General features: G+C 39.6%; 2 protein-coding genes across 8 annotated transcripts in view; both read right to left on the bottom strand.

Moving 5' to 3' along the window:
- Nucleotides 1-400: 400 nt before the first annotated feature.
- On the bottom strand, nt 401-9,028 carry ARL6IP1 (ADP ribosylation factor like GTPase 6 interacting protein 1). 2 transcript variants are annotated; one of them, XM_055561352.1, is made up of 6 exons: nt 8,872-9,028; nt 5,925-6,058; nt 5,350-5,469; nt 2,993-3,110; nt 2,332-2,416; nt 401-1,909 (listed from the first exon to the last, which is right to left on the bottom strand). In XM_055561352.1, exons 1-6 carry the CDS (start codon nt 8,905-8,907, stop codon nt 1,791-1,793), a joined length of 612 nt encoding a protein of 203 aa, XP_055417327.1. In that variant the 5' UTR covers nt 8,908-9,028; the 3' UTR covers nt 401-1,790. The 2 variants fall into 2 exon arrangements, with proteins under 2 accessions (XP_055417327.1, XP_055417328.1); XM_055561353.1 differs by lacking the exon at nt 5,350-5,469.
- Nucleotides 9,029-11,353: 2,325 nt separating this feature from the next.
- The window catches only part of SMG1 (SMG1 nonsense mediated mRNA decay associated PI3K related kinase), a 100,548-nt gene continuing 94,164 nt past the window's right edge, over nt 11,354-17,737 (bottom strand). For all 6 annotated transcript variants that reach the window (XM_055561348.1, XM_055561347.1, XM_055561349.1 and 3 more), the window contains one exon: nt 11,354-15,948. In XM_055561348.1, the coding sequence (XP_055417323.1) occupies nt 15,871-15,948 (78 nt within the window). In that variant the 3' untranslated portion in view covers nt 11,354-15,870. The remainder of the gene's footprint in view (nt 15,949-17,737) is intronic.

Raw genomic sequence — 17,737 nt, forward strand, 5'->3', positions numbered from 1 at the left:
ACGTCAGGTACAAAATTCTGAGCTAGGTCCTAGGGTAGAGGTGTGTGGCCCTCTCTCCTGCATCCTTCTGCTGCCTGACCTCCCAGCCACACCCTCACATACCACCTTTGGCCATCATTTATTCATTTTACCTCCTTTTCCATCTAGGGTGGTGCCTCGATGTTTAATGAAAGAATTTAAACCTTTTAGTTCATTCTGTTCTTAAGGGACCTTCCCAACACAGGGATGGCTTCTCCAGCATCTCCTGCATTTGCAGGTTCTTTACCACTGCGCCTCCTGGGAAATCCAAAGAGCCCCCTACAGCAGTAGAATTATCACCCAGGGTAGTTCATTAACTGGGTATGTAAATCCAATCATGGAAACACTGCATTGGTTAAGCTATAAAGAAAGGACACAAGGAGGGATTCCAGCTTTTTTATTTATTCCCCTTTTAACAAAGTAGAAGAAATAATACAGAATTAAAACTGCAAAAGTAGTTAATTGGTAGAATACACATTCACACAAAAAATCTGGATAGGAAGACGAGCTTATATACAATGAGGAAACACACGTAAATTATGGTAGTTTGTAGGTTGTATACGAAACATTTAAAAAGTCAAACATGCTACATGGTGCCACTGTTTACAGCAATACTGAAGGGGAGAAAATAACACTAATTTAGGGGCTGATATACCACAAGGTCCAGGTTTCACAGCATCAGTGCAATAAATTCACAAAACTATATTACAGCTAGTTAATCAGTTTAAGAATTGTTCCCAAGTATATCACATTTCCAGCCCTCAGAGGTCCATTCCTACAGATTTCAACTACTCCATCTATGGGGACCAAAAGCAGCCAGTGTTACCAAAAAAGGAGACTCTTGAGACTTATCTTTAAAGGCTTATTCTGGTCTTGAAAAATTGGTAGGATAAGGGTATTTTCTACTGAAATGAATCTTGACTCAACACAGGAAGACTTTTGTCCTTATTGGCTGGTCTTGGAGTGAAGATCATGGACATGACTCTTAACCTATTATGGACTTTAGTTCCAATTAACTGAAAATCTGAAATTTAAAAGTCCTAACTACCAACTTGTGTAAGCCTGCTACTAAAAAGCCTTTAAGGACGTACTAACTTCAAGTTTAAGTGCAAGGGAACAAGAGTTCTAAAAGTTCCTGCCAGATTCCCCATTTGGGAGGAAGGAAACATTGAGTTTCCTACAAACTGCTAAATTCTGCACAAGGGAGAAAACACACGCTAAGGCATGGAATTAGCTTCATCTTATTCCATGAGGCTTCTGCTCCCACACTATCGAAACAGAATGAGGAATGAATCTTAATTGGTCTCTTCATCAGAAGTGGTAAACTTGGTCTATACTCATGAAGCCAGTTTTTTAAGCAGACAATGGAAGCAGATGATAGAATAAGCTTCCTGAAGTCACAGACCACGATCCTGTATCCAGCTAAAAAAAAGATCAACTTGAACAGTTATCCCGAGTCACTGTTAACTGTACTAAAGGGTGAAGTTCACCACTATGTTATTTTAAAAGTAAGAGTTCAGTTAACCCTGGGTGACAAAAACCAAGATGAGGAACTGAAGAAAGAGTTGTCCATATAAGGCCAGCTGCTAAGAACACACCCATGAAGACACTGGGCATAAAGCCTTGCTTAGCAAGTCAGAATTTGTACTAAGGGCAGAGTGAGGGACAGCAGAGAGCTACTTCTGTAACATTTTAGTATCCAAACAGCATAACAGACACTGTTCCCAAGGACAATGTATACTCCATTAATCACACTGAATAAAGCAAATGCTTTATTCATTTTTCTTTTCTTTTTGTTTGAGAAGCTTGTTTATCTCTCTTTTGGCCATTCCAATGTACTTCGAAATGATCCCATGTTGGTTCAGTCCAGGAAGCAAAAGTAAGAAAGTCACTTAAAGGAAAAAAAAAAAAGTTACAGAGGCAACAATTAACTTTCTAAAGACTACAACATTTTACAGAAGCTAGTTCCTCAGACTAAGACACATTCTAATGAGAAGAAGCAACATGATACCCATTATTCCCGATGACAATTATCCTTAGAAGCGTCTGCTCTCACACCTCCCAACCTCAGGTAACACATACTGCCTATTTTTACCTTGTGCACAATACTTTCTACCTTGGTTATCGGTTCTTTGTCTTACTTCTGATAAGACCACAAACTCACTCTAAACAAGGACCCAGCTTTTAGTCATCTTTCTACGTTCACACAGTTCCTTAATCACTGCCTCGAACTCAGTGAGCAGAAACATACTGTTTACCAAATTCCAGTTAAACTGGCTAGGACATGCCTGAAGTCCTTCCCCAGAGACTTACCTATCAGGTAGGTGAGAAGGAGGTTGTGGACTTGCTGTCCCACCCAAGCAACCGCAGCAAGAGAAATGATCATGGTCATGAAGTACTAATAATGAAAATAACAAGAACTTATCAACTCCTCGGAACAGACTAAGAACTGAAACATTAGGAGGTTGTTTCAAAGGTTTGAAAATAACTCAGTTTTTACTCTCATTTTTCTTTTAAAATATTTATCATCTATATATTATATAAAACCTACAGAAAACTCCCTAGGTCTACTTTACAGAATTTAGATATATTCTCCCCTAGAATAACTAATTCTATATATAAATTAAGTAGTTTATAATATAAATTACACTACTTTCGCAATTGATAACTTCACATAGTAACCTCAAGTGAAACTAAGAGAAAAGAGATGTATCTTTTATATTTATTTCAGTAAGTAAAAAGAACCAGAAAAAATTCATTCTACAATGAAAAATTAAATGCAAAATGTAAATCTAACTTTCAGTATAACTGATACAGATAAATATTTATGCATGTACTCAGAGGAGTTAAACCGACACACAATGATAAACATCCAACTACAACTAGAGTAAAAAAGAAAGGCTTTAGACTATGATGAAGTAAAATCAATCTTAAAATGTTGCTCTACTTAAATAAGTCAAAACCAAAAAAGTACCATTTTAGGCTTTTCTTCCTTTAGTGTAAAGAGGCGTTTCCACCAGCCCACAGCTCTGCGTCGAGTTTTTACTAGATTGCTGCAAATTTCATGGAATCTTTGCTGTTGCTCGGTGGTCCTAGAAAAAGAATCTTCCTCTTTACTATAGACAAATCTAAATATTAAACAGAAGTATACCATCCTCTCAAATTTCAAAAGCTACTTTCCAAAGAAAATCTAAAGAAAACAATGCACCATTATTTAAAAAAAAAAAAAAAAAAGAGCTCTTGAACCATTAAGACTCTTTTGGGAATTCCTTTTTGGTCCAGTGGTTTAGAACTCCAAGCTCTAACTTCTGAGGGCCCAGGTGCAATCCCTGGTCAGGGAACTAAAATCCCACAGCTGTGCAGCATGGCCAAAAAGCAGACAAAAGACAGGAACAAAAAAAAACCCCCAAACTTCCTATATCATTTGGCAGATCCCAGTGAATCCTGAGTTGTGGCCACCAGAGTCCCACTATTTTGAGGAGGATGTGACATTTCTACCAAACAGTAACTACTGGCATTCAAAGCACCTCAACTGGACTTCATACATTTGATGCCAAGGCAGCCACAAACAGTTCAGATCCAATCACAAATCACAAACAAAACAGCAGTAAGAATAAATACAAAAAGATACTCCAAAAAAGTCCGTTTTCATTTATAATGTATTTTAGGTTCTGATTTTTTTTTTTTTTTTAAATAATTTTGTCTTTGTACTGTCTTTGCTACACAGACATAATGGCTGATATAAAAAGCAAGACCTATGCTGGGGTGTGTTGCTTTCTCTCCGCTAGTCCTTGTCCTTGTAAATCTGCAGTGACAGGTACAGTGGAAGGCCTTCTGCGGAGCCCTGGAACTTCTTGTAAGCAGACATTCATATGCTGCCCACAGTCAAGGCTGCACTGTGGCTAGGCTACAGTGTTCTTCCTTCCTCATAAAGGTCAAAAAACAAAACTGCACCAGTGATAACGTACTAACTACCAAGAAACTTGGTGTGTTTACTTCTGAAATTTTTTCTCCAGGACTTAAGGATTAGCAGATTAGAATGTTATCTGGCTAATAAAATCAGGGTATGAGGTTGAGTCTGTTAAATTGTTACACATAAATTGTTACATAGTCACAAACTTGCCCCCAGGGACTTCCTCGGTGGTCCAGTGGTTAAGACTCTGAGCTCCCAAATACAGGGGGCCCAGGTTTGATCCTTGGTCAGCAAACTAGATCCCACATGCCACAACAAAGAGTGGGCACAGCCAAATAAATTAAAAATAAAGTTTAAACATTAAAAAAAAAAAAGAATTTGGCTCCCAAACAGCAGCATAATTTATTACTGCACATGAAAAACAATTCAGAGGGCATTTCCTAACACTAACCGTTCTGATATGATAGAAACATGTTTATACAAACAAACATGCTTACTTATCCCATAATTTAAGCAATTCCCACATTTAAAATTATTTTTACAGAATTACTTTTATCATTTGTTATTATCAGGAGAACAAAAAACTATAGGCACAAGTAGACTACTAATCAAATTAAAATAAACAACCAAGGGAGAAAAACATCCAGGAGAAAAACAATCCCATTCCTCTATCTAGTTTTATTCACTATTTGGATCAAAAGTGAGAAATCCAACATTCCAGAGGAAAGTTAAGCAATTACTTTAATAGGATCCGAAGCCACTTAACCTTATCTTGGGAACCCATAAGTAACTCGTACAAAGAATGGTATAAATGAAATAAACAACCCACTTCTGTATAAGCTTGAATCTATTCTTAAGCACTTTTGCTAACCATACTGCACTCCCTCAATGTCTCAGCCTGAAACACAAGATCAATCTTAAAAATCAAAATACTTCACAGCACCCAGAAGAGTACACCTAACATAAAAATAGACATTCAATAAACAGTTGCCAAATGAACAGGAAAAAAAAAAAAAAAAACTATGTTTACTGTTTTCAATTATTCATGTTATTTATGAAATTAGTATTATCTTAAATATCGATGGTAAAAAATGTAAAGCAGACATACTACTTTTATGGAAAGCTCATTATGAGTTCAATTGCTGAAAAATCATTACCAAAAAAAGCCTCACTTCAATACAAAGGTGTAGAAAGAAAAGAGTCAAAATAAATGCTAGAGTCTAAAAGAACTATGGAGATATAAGTACTGGAAATTCATGATTTATATGTGAATCAGCTAAGAAATTCTTTACATCAAACAATAAGTCTAATCCCTAGCTATCTGTTAATTAAGGCAGTTCTCTGGGTGTAATTACAGCACCCTAGTCACAGTTATCAGGTTCTCAGAAATTTGAATGCCACATCATTATGCCACCTACCATTTATTGGAGCCAAAAATTCTAGGTGCTAGAATGGGAACAAGGTAGTCAGCCAAGCACAAAAACATAACAAAACAGGAAACACCAGATAGAACAGATGGATCTAGATAGTAGATAGTCCTGTTTAAAAAAAAAAAAGTAACAAAAGTTAGAAAAATATGGTCTTTATTAGTGCTAGCTGAAGATGTTTACTCAGTCAGTCCTCTGGTTCTTGAAAGATGTTATCTGCCCTTCCTATTCCCATTTTCTCACAAGTGGTTTTCCAGGAAGTTTTGTGACATGATGACATCCCAGCCATAACGGTTAATGTAAACATCAAGAGGCAAAAGCCCTTTGGGGTCCTCAGCACCTTCTAGGAGTATAAACAGTTCTAAGTTTGAACCACAGATTTATTTCACTGCACCGGTTACTGAGTTTACATAGTACTATGGATTCTGAAAACCAGGCAGACGGCTCTAAGGAAAGGCATTTTTTACAGATTTTAAAATTACAAGACTTCAGGCACTTCCATAAATGAAACCTGAACCATTATTAACAACAAGCATAAATCTATTGTAATTTAATAGCTCACTTACAGAAACACCAAAGAAACCACACCCATGATGGCAGGTGGAAACCAGGCTCTTTCCCATCGGAGGACTTTATCTGCCATCAGCATCACTTCTCCCCATCCTTGCAGCTGCTCTTCCAGACTTGCAGTCTCTGCAGCCTACATATGAGCAACATTTAAAGCAATCATTTTACTAATCTCAACATTTCTGTGACTCCTAGAGATACCAAAGTCAGAAATCAATGGGGGGAAAATTATCATGTAACGGTCACTTTCCAAGCCCAAGCACTGGGGTTATGTAACATAATCCTTATAAGACTCCTTAAGATAGGGATAATCAGACCCATTTACAATTAAAGTGAGTTCAGAATGGTTATTTTCCCAAAGCCATGCACTGCTAGCTGTAGGCTTCCCTGGTGGCTCAGACAGTAAATCATCTGTCTACAATGCCGGAGACCTGGGTTCGATCCCTGGGTCGGGAAGATTCCCTGGAGAAGGAAATGGCAACCCACTCCAGTACTCTTGCCTAGAAAATCCCATGGATGGAGTAGCCTGGTGCAGGCTACTCCGTCCATGGGGTCGCAAAGAGTTGGACACGACTGAGCGACTTCCCTTCACTAGGCACTGCTAAGTGGCACTGCCCCAAGTATAAAATAAGATCACCTGAAGTTTGCTCATTTCAGGTTGTTACAATCGATCTGTTCTTTTATCTTTTCATTGATTTAACCCCCTACTCCTGAATACATGAGGAAAGCCTCTCCCTGAACAGCATTCAATTTCCAAAATAGCTCTTTGTGTACTGGAATCATCTATATAGTGGCATCACTTGCACAACTAAGGAAAACTACTGTGCTTTCACCGAATTATAAATGACTTATTAATATTAGCCCAATATATCTCAATAAAACGCTCCTTACACTTATCAGGATGCTTTGGTTAGATGTCAAATTTCTCTGCAAATCTGACAATCAGCTGCAAGTAGACTTCTCAGATGAGCTACTGTGGCAAAAAACCTTTAAGTTGATTTTGTTGTTGTCTGGTTGGTTTTTTCCTTGCATGTAAGCTAAGTTTCGGAGAGGGCAATGGCACCCCACTCCAGTAGTACTCTTGCCTGGAAACTCCCATGGACGGAAGAGCCTGCTAGGCTGCAGTCCATGGGGTTGCAAAGAGTCCGACGTGACTGAGCGACTTCACTTTCACTTTTCACTCTCATGCATTGGAGAAGGAAATGGCAACCCACTCCAGTGTTCTTGCCTGGAGAATCCCAGGGATGGGGGAGCCTGGTAGGCTGCAGTCCGTGGGGTCGCAGAGTCGGGCATGACTCAAGTGACTCAGCAGCAAGCTAAGTTTTGGAAGAGTCGAGAAAGAAAAAAAAAAAAAAAACTAGAAAAACCCATATTTCCTTAAAAGAGTACCATGTGACAGAAACTCTGTTAAATATTTTATATACTTATACTTTAAGGTGTAAGTATATATATTTTATATACTTACTTATATACATAAATATTTTATATACTTACACCTCCCAGAAAGCTGAAAGGAAGGTGTCCTTACTATTCTCATTCTACAGATGAGGAAATTGAGACACACAGAGGTTTACAGATCTGAATGCAGCAAAGCCAAGGCCAAAGGTCTTGTTCTCATTAAATTAAATCACACTGCGAAGAGTTGGACACGATTCAGCGACTTCACTTTCACTTTTCACTTTCATGCACTGGAGAAGGAAATGACAACCCACTCCAGCGTTCTTGCCCGGAGAATCCCAGGGACTGGGGAGCCTGGTGGGCTGCCGTCTATGGTGTCGCACAGAGTCGGACACGACTGAAGCGACTTAGCAGCGGCAGCTCAAGGCCAAGATCAGTTGTTTCAATAGCTGTTCGATCTTGGGTGGGTGTGCGTGCGTGTGTCTGTGCAAAAAGCAGACCAGCTCGAGGCCAAGACCAGTTATTTCAATAGCTATTCGATCTTGGGTGGGTGGGTGGGGATGGGGGGGTGTTTGTGTGTTGGGGCTAACTAGGCTAACCATAGAAAAGGGGCAAAGGTCATGCATATTTAAAAGTCAACACAAAATGAAAATCATCACAATCAAAACTGCCCAACAAAATAACGATTCGTTAGAACCTGGGCTCTTGGAAAATCAAACGCCAAAATTAAATTATTCTGTTTCTCTATTCACTGTGGTGATGGTGTGTGGCTTGTCTTTTCCTGGGAAAAGGCCACGGAGAAGATGGACCGATTTCTCTCGCTTTTTGCCTAGATCCTGAGGTGAGATTCGGGCTGAGGTTATAACTGTCTGCCTTTGATACAAGCTCACTGCAGTTCCCTTCGACCCCTGCTTACTCTAAAATCGTCCTGTGACACCCCCTCCCAGACTTAAAAGTTCCAGACAAACGCCAGGAACCTCCCATTGTCCTTCCAGCTGGATCCCACCTCCATTTTCCAGCCGTGAGCTCGAAGCCTCCTTGCCGTTTTAAGCCGTGCCAGGCTCTAACAGAAACGCTCGGGAAGAGCCCTTTGACCCTCCACTCCTGCCCAAGCATTAGGGTAAAGGGCGAAGGGACATTCTGGTTAAGATCAAGAAGGGAGAGACACAGATACGGCTGGAGACTGGGCCCCAAAAGCGCTCGACAGGCCCCTCGCGGCCCTCTGCCACTGACTGCAACCCAGACTGGTCACAGCCCCCTTCTCCAGCTTCCTCCTCAACCTCTATTCGCAGTGAATGATCAAGCGCCCTCTTCGCTCCATCGCGCACCTTCCCCAAGGGGGTGTTAGGAGTCCCCACGACTAATCACTACCAAGCAGAGGCTAACCAAGAAGCCAAAAGGGCAAGCGTCATCGCCTACACCTGGGAAGGGAGAGGAGGGCCGGGCCTGCCGCGGGTGCTAAGAACAAGGCCGCAGCTCAGTCCCACGGAGCACACCGAAGTCCGGAGGCTCCGCTCTGTCCTCTGGCGACTAGGCGCTGGGACTCACCAGCAGATTGGTGCTGCGATTATCTCCTTCCGCCATAGTTCTCGACGTGCCGTATCAGCGAGCACAGGACGGCACCAAATCAAACCCTCCGCAGACTCCCTCGCCGCACCCCTAGCGCAAGGATACGCCCCAGAGCCCGCTTATATAGGCCGGCGGCCTTTCCCGACAAACCCTGCGAAGCTCGTTCCTCATTGGGCAAATCGAGATCAAGCTTGAGCAGGCCGGACCAACCGCTGCCCAGCGCATGACTTGAAACCGAGGTCAAAGGAAAGTGAGACCTCGCCGGGGCCCCGGGGGCGGGGCCATGGGGGTGGCCAATCAGCGTCCAGTAGGTGGGCGACGCCCCGCCCAGGCCTCGCCTAAGCGGTTCAACGGCCGCTGCCTGGGGCCAGGCCTGGCTTCAGTATTCCCGAGGCGGGCCGCCAGGTGGCTCTCGGACGATCTTCCAGTGGACTTCAAAGCAGCTAAGCACAATTCTCTGGAATTGAGTCCTTAAGTAAATATGCCACGCAGTATCAGGCGGAGGGCAGAGATGGGCATGTGACAGTAACCTCCTTAAGGGGGAGGGCTGGGATCTTCTACCAGATCCAGCGGGTGGCCCTGGGCCTGGCTGTGCCCCGAGTTGGACCCGCATTTCTTCTAATCCCTGCTTTGGCAGCCCTCGTCAGGTTACTGAGCAGTTTAGCCTAGATATGTGACTTGGAGACTCGTGCCCATCTCATGAGCTTTGTGGACAAGGGAAAAGGGCATAAATTGTAGGTTTTCCGCAATTTTTCCTCCCCTACTCATTAGGAATAAGGCCTTACATGGAGGAGGCGGGCGGGCGGCAGAGAGGGTGTGGACATCTGGGCATAGTTTGAGAGCTTGTGAAAAATGCACCACTTTATAAAACTGGTTTATTTTCATGGGTTCTTTGGGGAAGTTATTGATAGAACACCTCACTTGAAACCGCATGGTTCCCCTTCAAAAAGGGGCTGGTTTTGACAGATCCTTTCATGTAAGGAAAGATGTAAACCATCTTGAGTGAATTCATTGCAATTTAAGAACTAGATGATCAATGTGAGACACATTTTCTCTCCAGGATTTCAAAATGCATTACCGTTTTCATTACTTAACACAAAATAATGCCAAATGTTGACCTGGTCAGATGTCTCTTTCAGAAAAACATGCCATAGCTTTCGACTTCCAGTCTTTTATCCTTTTGCATTCATCTATATTATGCCATCAAGTTTATTTTAAAAACGTTCCTTAAATAACTACCAGGTTCATTAAAAGTTCAAGGAAGGCATAAAGAAACGTGAGCCAACACAGCTACAGACCACATGCTGCCCCTAAGAAAACTAGGGGGGCAGAAGCATTGTGAGTATCATAAAAAGGCATGAAATTTGCCATTGAACTTTGAAAAAAATTACGCATCTGATCAGGTATAAACCCTGTGGGGCGGGGCAGAGTGGGGGGCTTTGTAAGGGAAGACTTTTCAATCAAGTGCCGCTTTGGGAAATGCTGGGGAAAGAAGTTTATGTAGGGAAAATGCAGCCAAGATATACCCCATTTGGGGAGACTTTATATAAGTTATGAACTGTGAGGAGCAGGCTCTCCTCTACCTAGTCAAAAGAAAAAAGGTCCCAATCAATCAGCAGCCACATAATTAGTGAATATATAGAGCGCTGCGTGCAAAATCTTGCTACAGGCACAGTAATATCCTCTTCCGAAGGAGAAGTGTGGGGTTATTAGACTTTAAAACCTGCCCTTTGTACTTTGGGAAATCAGTTTTTATTACAGAATGTGCCTGGTTTTTACCCAAGTTCTAAGTACAACTTCAGAAGAAAGACTTCAAGTGAAATTGAAGTGGGTGAAAAAAACTAAAGAAACTGATTTAAAATAGCACAGTTCTCCACAGTCCCTTGTTACTCAAGGAACATGTTCCCAGATTTATTTACAACAGCCTAAGGCACTGAAATAAGGTCCTTAACTAAATTTCCAATTGCCCTAATTATTAAAAATCCCAGCCCGCCCTTGGTGTAGCTTCCTTTGGAGTTTTGGGTTGGTTGTGTGGTTTTTTTTTTTTTTTTTTTTTTGGTACTACAAAGGCAGGATGTGAACTTTTGAAATATATCAGATGACTGAACAGATCCTCCTACAGAATCTGACAGCAACAAATGCAATCTGATTTCCAGATATTCAAACAAGTTGGATATTGTTTTCCTTCAGAGCTTTTACACACCACACACCAGGAAATATATGTCAGTAATAATCTACAGAAGTTTTTAAAGATATACAAAATGAAGCTTAATAAATTGTGCCTTAATACTAAGAACTCTGAAGTAAAATTTCCACTTCTATTCAAAAATATTAGAACATGTAAAATAAATTTTTTAGAATCAACTTTTTAAACTTTTGGAGGTATTAATGCTTTAAAAAAGCTATCCATACTCCAAAATTAAGTTTTCTGGAAACTACTTCAACAAATACAGAGCTTAAATGCTACGTCTTTTAAGACTTTATTTTCTGAAAAACAGATATTTCATACAATCTTTGCCATGTTAATGCAAATATGCACAAAGTAGGCCATGTACTTTTGTTTTCCAAAAGATGCATTATGAGCATTTTCAGGAAGCTGGTGTGATTTATTCAACTTTTAATCTTAAATACAATCACAAAATTATATCCATCAGGAGGCATTACAACCTTTTGTACAGAGAAGCCACTTTATTTATACAGTGTTACTAGAACAAGGAAGATTCAGTTCAACTCAATTTGCTCTTATATAATAAGGGTAAAGTAAATTAACAAGTGAAGTATGATGTTGCCATTGACATTACAGGTGGAAATACAAGGAAAATTTAAACCAGAAAATAAAAGAACTTTAACAGGAGCTGAAACTTGGACTGTCAAGGAAAAAAAAAAAAAGCCTGTTTTGAAAGACATACATTCTGCAAGTCTGCATTTCAGAACATTCAGTTAAGTTTATCATCTTCCAAAGTCAAGCTAATTTTATGACATTTTTACAATAGCACAACAAACCGATTTTTCCCTAGTAAGCCCAAATTCCCATGGAAAGCAAGAGGCTAAATGGTTCATGTTGTACAACCACTGAACCTATAAAGCTTCTCTCAATTGCAGTTCATTTGCCCTTTTGTAAAAAAGAGATGGTGATATTGTTACCCAGGCCTTAAAAAAAGCAGGAAAAGTGCAACAAACCCTTCTGGGTTCATAATACAGTGGATTTCCTTCCTCAGTGTTTGGAAAATTTATAATGCTAGTTTTTCCCCATAGGAGGAATCTTTCTAATACAACCCAAATAGTGAAAAAAATCTGCCTTCTTTAAGCGATCCTTTTATTAACATAGTCTACCTCCTAGAGTTAAGAGGGGAGAAGTCCTAGCTCTAAATTACGGCATTTTACAAGCTCAAGATACAGAATGGAAGGGCTCTGGTTTTCATATATATCTGGTTTTATGTAAAACAAAGGTACCTTCAATGTGCTAACAGAAAAACATTCATTGATTTTTTTATGTATATGAACAAAAGCTAATAAGCTAATTGTAGGTGCCTTCTTTAATATGAAAAGAACTGGGAGAAAAGAAGAACCAGCTCCTTTGATTTTAGTACTGCCAAAACAAGTAAGCCCCCAGAGTAATTACAAATATGTAGAGGAAAATAGGCCAGGAAGACTTTTCAATTCAAAGTACTGCCTATATCACAACAGATTTAAAAGGACCTAAGATTGCACATCAACTCTAATATTTGGCTGTACTTGCATTGCCCTGCTTGGAATTTTTTAATGGCTCTTTCCTTAAATTTCACACATCAGAACAACCACAATTAAAAACAAAAACAATGCAGATAACACCAAACACTGGACATTAAGAACACTACATACGACAGATAATAGAGGCAAGTGTTAAGGGCAGAAGTGATGGAAGTTTTTCTTTGTATTACAAACCCTCAACCCTGAACCTAGGGTTTGGGCTCTAAAAGAGCAATTTAGGGGAGCAGATCAAGAGCTTGATTATCAGTTCTCACACAGAAACGTCACATATCTCAAAAAACTCACAAGTGTCAGGCACAGAAGAATAATCATCTAGCAAACTAGGTGAAGAACTCATGACCAGAAATAATGAGATACTGCAAGACACACCAAAGAAACAAGAGTAAAAGAGAAATACAGACAGCTCCATAGACTACTAAGCCTCCACAGCTTTATAGAGAAATCAACTAAAATTCAGGCAATTCTAGAAAATTAAAGACAGCAAAACACTTATGATAAACTTCCATTTCCAAGGGTACTTCAAATTGTAGAAGTTCTAAGTTATTCTGTACCCCCTGAATCTTAAGAAGGGTGGGGGGAGCACGAGAGTGTGAGAGTGCAGAAGTCGGGTGGGGAGGAAGAGGGAGGAGGAAGGTGGGAGAGGGGATGGGGGACAGGAGGAGGGAGGGTGGAGCAGACCCCTGGTTTGCCACAGGTATTTCTGTATTATCAAAAATGCATGACTTCATAACCATAGTACTCTGAACTTCACATTTTAAAAGATAATCACCAAAATACAGACCTGTCTTCTCAATGACCAAAGCCTTTTAGTCCTGATTAAATCTCTTAACTGTTGAGTTCTCTTGTAAACAGTTCAAAATGACAAGGCTACTTGTCAAATGACTTCCCCAAAAGCAGCCAAAGAGTACAGACTGAGGTCTTATTGTCCAGAATGCAGCAAAGAGCAAGCTTTGAAGTCATCACTCATATCTGCCCTACAACCAAACATGTATATGTCACACTATTCTCTGAGGGATCATTTTAAAATAAAAGTGATGGATAATTTAGCAGAGGCACATGTTTTTTATGTAAAGCTGTTTTGTTTTTGCTAGGATAAGGTGCCAGGTACCTCTGAAGCCTGAAATTCACAGGCAATAAAATTCACCTATTTCATTTTTCTTCTTTACCAACAAAAAGGCATTTTCTGATTACTGTCTATAAGGACAAAATAGTGTGAACTGGTTTTATCATTGTAATAAAAGTTTTTCCTTGTGACAAAGAATGTTGTTGAAAGACTAATCTTGAAACAGTAGAGGTAATCAAGTGATGAGTGCAACAGCCTCTAGGAAATAAAGCAGTGTGCAAAACACAGTATGGCATTATTATTCAGATAGGTTGTTTTGATTGTGAAAATAAGGTTCAAAATGAATGAAGAAAGTAAAATTTGATGCACTAGTTTCCTTAACTTGCCATTAGACACATGGGTACTCAAAAATATCACCTTTCTTATAATACCTGTCAAAGTATTAAAAGAGCACTGATACTGAAATGCATTCTCCCATGAGTTAGTTAAGGATTACAGATTAATGTGGCAATCAGAATACAGCAAAGGCCAGAACTATGTGAAATTTTTCCTTAATTCCTTTCACGTTTGTCTGTGAAGACTGGCAACTAGAGAGTGATCACAGCCCTAATCTCTAAATTGCAGGGAAAATGTACTCGATCAAGATTTTGATCCTCTTCTACTCTGTGTTGATACGTGATTTTAGGAATCCTATTCTAGTCTGGATTTTTATTTTGGATCAACAGTTGAGCTTACACAGTCAGTACTGAAATGCAATGCTAAATTTAAGGAAACCTTGATCATGAATTCACTACTGAACTATTAAAACTGTGCAAAAATTAAAGTACTTCACACACTAATAATGGAACTTAATAAAAGATGTTGGTTCTTACTTTTTGCTGATGTTTCATGTATATGTCCTAAAAGGCCAGGTAAACTAAAGCACTTTTAATTTACACCTTGTAAATTGTAAATTAAAAGTATCAAATGAGAAAACTGAATTAAAAAAAACATTTCACTCTACCTCCACCAGAACATCACTTTATTGTTAATCTGCCATCAACAATGTAAAACTCTTAATAGGTACTCTATCCTGGTTTTTAAAAAGGTAAAAGATTACATTGGATTAGCTACTTTCTATGAAGAAACTACAGCAATCACAGAAGAGGGAAATTTGAATGACCTCCCAAAAATGTACACTATAAGCAAAGGGGAGTGTACATTAAATCAAATGTCTGTTAGATTCATTACTTTTGAATGCACAGTGACAATCCTGGAAACTGTACATGATAGAATCACAAAAATGACTTAAATAACCAGAATTACATTTTGTATGTGATCATCAGACCTTTAAACAATCCTTGCATTTTCCGTGTTATCAGTGGTTTTGGAAAATTTTCTGTATATCACTCCAAATATAAGTTAACAGCATCGAGATGAAGTATATGAAATATAAGGATTGAAATAAAAGTGAATGCGAAAGATGGCTAATCTACTAGATCAGGTAAAGGGGGAAATGGGCAGATGGAGGGGGATGGGGAGGACGACGATGGGGTGGGTTTTTTTCCCTTCATTTCAGAAGTAAGTTCTTCCAATGTAGTGTATCTGTAACATAGCTCTCCTTCTTCGGTCCATTTCTGAAATTCATATCTCATAGCCTTTTTTTGTACTTACTGGTCAACCCGACCAGTACTGTTGCTAAGCAACAAGTGTTATGCAAGAATCTGAATGCATCAAATCTTCCTTGGCTGTGATTTCTTCGCGGCCCCAGTTTCCTCTTGTTTCTGAGCTGGGTTTTTTTCCTGGATTGTACACACGGGGTCAGGTGGAATGGAGTTCCAAATCACTGTGCTCCGCGGCATCCCGATCTCTTTCTGCAGCTAACCTCCTGACACGTCTGCAGCTGTTCTGTGGCAGAAAGACAATCTCCGTGTTCAGGCGGTGAGCTTGCTTGCTTTCTTTCACCCTTGACCCTGGGGTTGCAGGCCATGGTGTTGGGCGTATCCCTGAGTGCAGCTGTCCTGCAGGATTCACTTCCCTAGCGCACCGAGATTTCCTAGGTTTCCTCAGAGTAAGCCCCCAGTTGCATCACCACCGACTGTGGTGTGGCTTTGGATGCCTGAGGCTGAGTTGATTCTGGTGGATGTCTGACCTCGCTTAACCAGACTCATCTACTGTCTTGCCATTCATACCCAGGCTGTCCAACCTTCATACAGCTGAGCCAAGTTATCTAGATTAGTTGCTTCCTTAATGACATAGTCAACCTGTAAAAATGGGCAGGATAGAATTTAAAGCCATTTAAAACTTGAAACAGCATGATTCATATCTGAGTTACATGAACTGTTTAAGTTTCTAATCACCCAAATTAATTACCCAAAGATGTGCAGTTTTCATGGTGGGAAGAAGTTAAATAATCTGAGCTTCCCTCCTAATTCTGTAACTTACAAATGTGTGTCTTGGGCAAGTCACAATCCCCTTTGAGCCTTACAAATCCTTAGATGGAGACAGAGTGCCACTGACCTCACAGGTGTTCTTGGGATTAAACATGTGAATTCACTGGGCCAAATGCTTAGGTGAATTGAAAAGTGCCCAGAAGATTCTGGAACACAGTTTCATACTCAGCAAACATCTGCTGATTCTGACTCAGCTAAATATTCTTTTATAGTAAAAGATATGATCATTTCTCTATCCAGAGCATCCATCAGGGTCCAATTATATAGTAAATGCTCACTCTATGGCTGCTGAATTATAACTTACAACAGTTCTTTGTGTGCAAAGAACTCTATACTTTCCCTACTCCTGTGAGCCACTTAACACTTTTTTATATAAAACTTAACTATCAGAATAAAAAGCACAATAGCTAAGCATCCTTCAAAAAAAAAAATGGACAGAGACCTAAGATGCAGTCATGGAAGCACACAACCCATTAACCTATCAGAAAATTTCTGAAGCAAAGATACCCCTAGACCCAGAACACTGTCCAGGGTTTTTGACAAATTTGACACACCCTCTCTAAAGAATGACTCTTAACCAAGAAGAGCTTAAGCTCAGATCCAATATAGAGCTCTAACAGTGTTTAACATTTTTAAAAAAATTGCTGATGTGAATTGTGGATGCCAAGCCATTAGAAAATAGGGTATTCACAAGTCTCAGATTTTTACCTGACCCCACAGAAGAAAAGGCAAATGTGTAATGGAGAATTCAGGAGAACATTACCCTTGACTAAGTGCTCTAACAACAACAAAGATGGCACAAACAGACACACATTCAATGATGTAAAATTCTAAGAACACATCACTGGCAAAGTAGTCTTGCCAAAAATGCTATGATATAAAGAAAATATCAGACAAATATACACTGAGGCACATTCTGCAAACCAAGTGGTCTGGACACATCAAAATTTAAATGTCATAAAAGAAAAGGCTCAGGAACTGTTCTAGACATTAAAAGGAAATTAAAACTGGAACAAGTATATAAACTTCAGGATAAGCTTTGACTAAATTCTGTATGGGTGGGGGTGGCTAAGTAAAAAAGGATATCTGAAGATAACTGGAGAAACCTAAATATGGACTCAATGGTGGATAGCAGTCAACGTTAACACCAGTGTTAAGTTTTCTGAAGTTGATAATTTTATAATTGTATCATAGCTATATATCATGGCTATATATTATTACAATGTTTTGTTTGGGAGACAAAGTACTTAGGCAAGAAGTGTTACACAGAAAGATTAGGCAAATATAAGAATATTAATAACTGATTTGCCAATTCTAGGCAAGGAATATATAATACACGAGCATTCCTATAACATTTCTGAAGTTTGAAACTTTTCAAAATAAACAGCTGTGGGCAAAAGAATTCATTCCTGAATTTATATATACAATTTTAATAATAATGATAAAATTTCAGAGTAATAATTTCAGACCAACTGACACCCAGGAACACTTTACAGATTACTTATTTATAGATAGTACTGACACCGAAAGTGTCACCCTCATATCATTAGAAACCTTCACATAGCTCTAACACGCAAACTAACAGTCTTCTGTTGGAAGA

Source organism: Bubalus kerabau, chromosome 23 (genome assembly GCF_029407905.1).
Source record: "Bubalus kerabau isolate K-KA32 ecotype Philippines breed swamp buffalo chromosome 23, PCC_UOA_SB_1v2, whole genome shotgun sequence".
Taxonomy (NCBI): domain Eukaryota; kingdom Metazoa; phylum Chordata; class Mammalia; order Artiodactyla; family Bovidae; genus Bubalus; species Bubalus kerabau.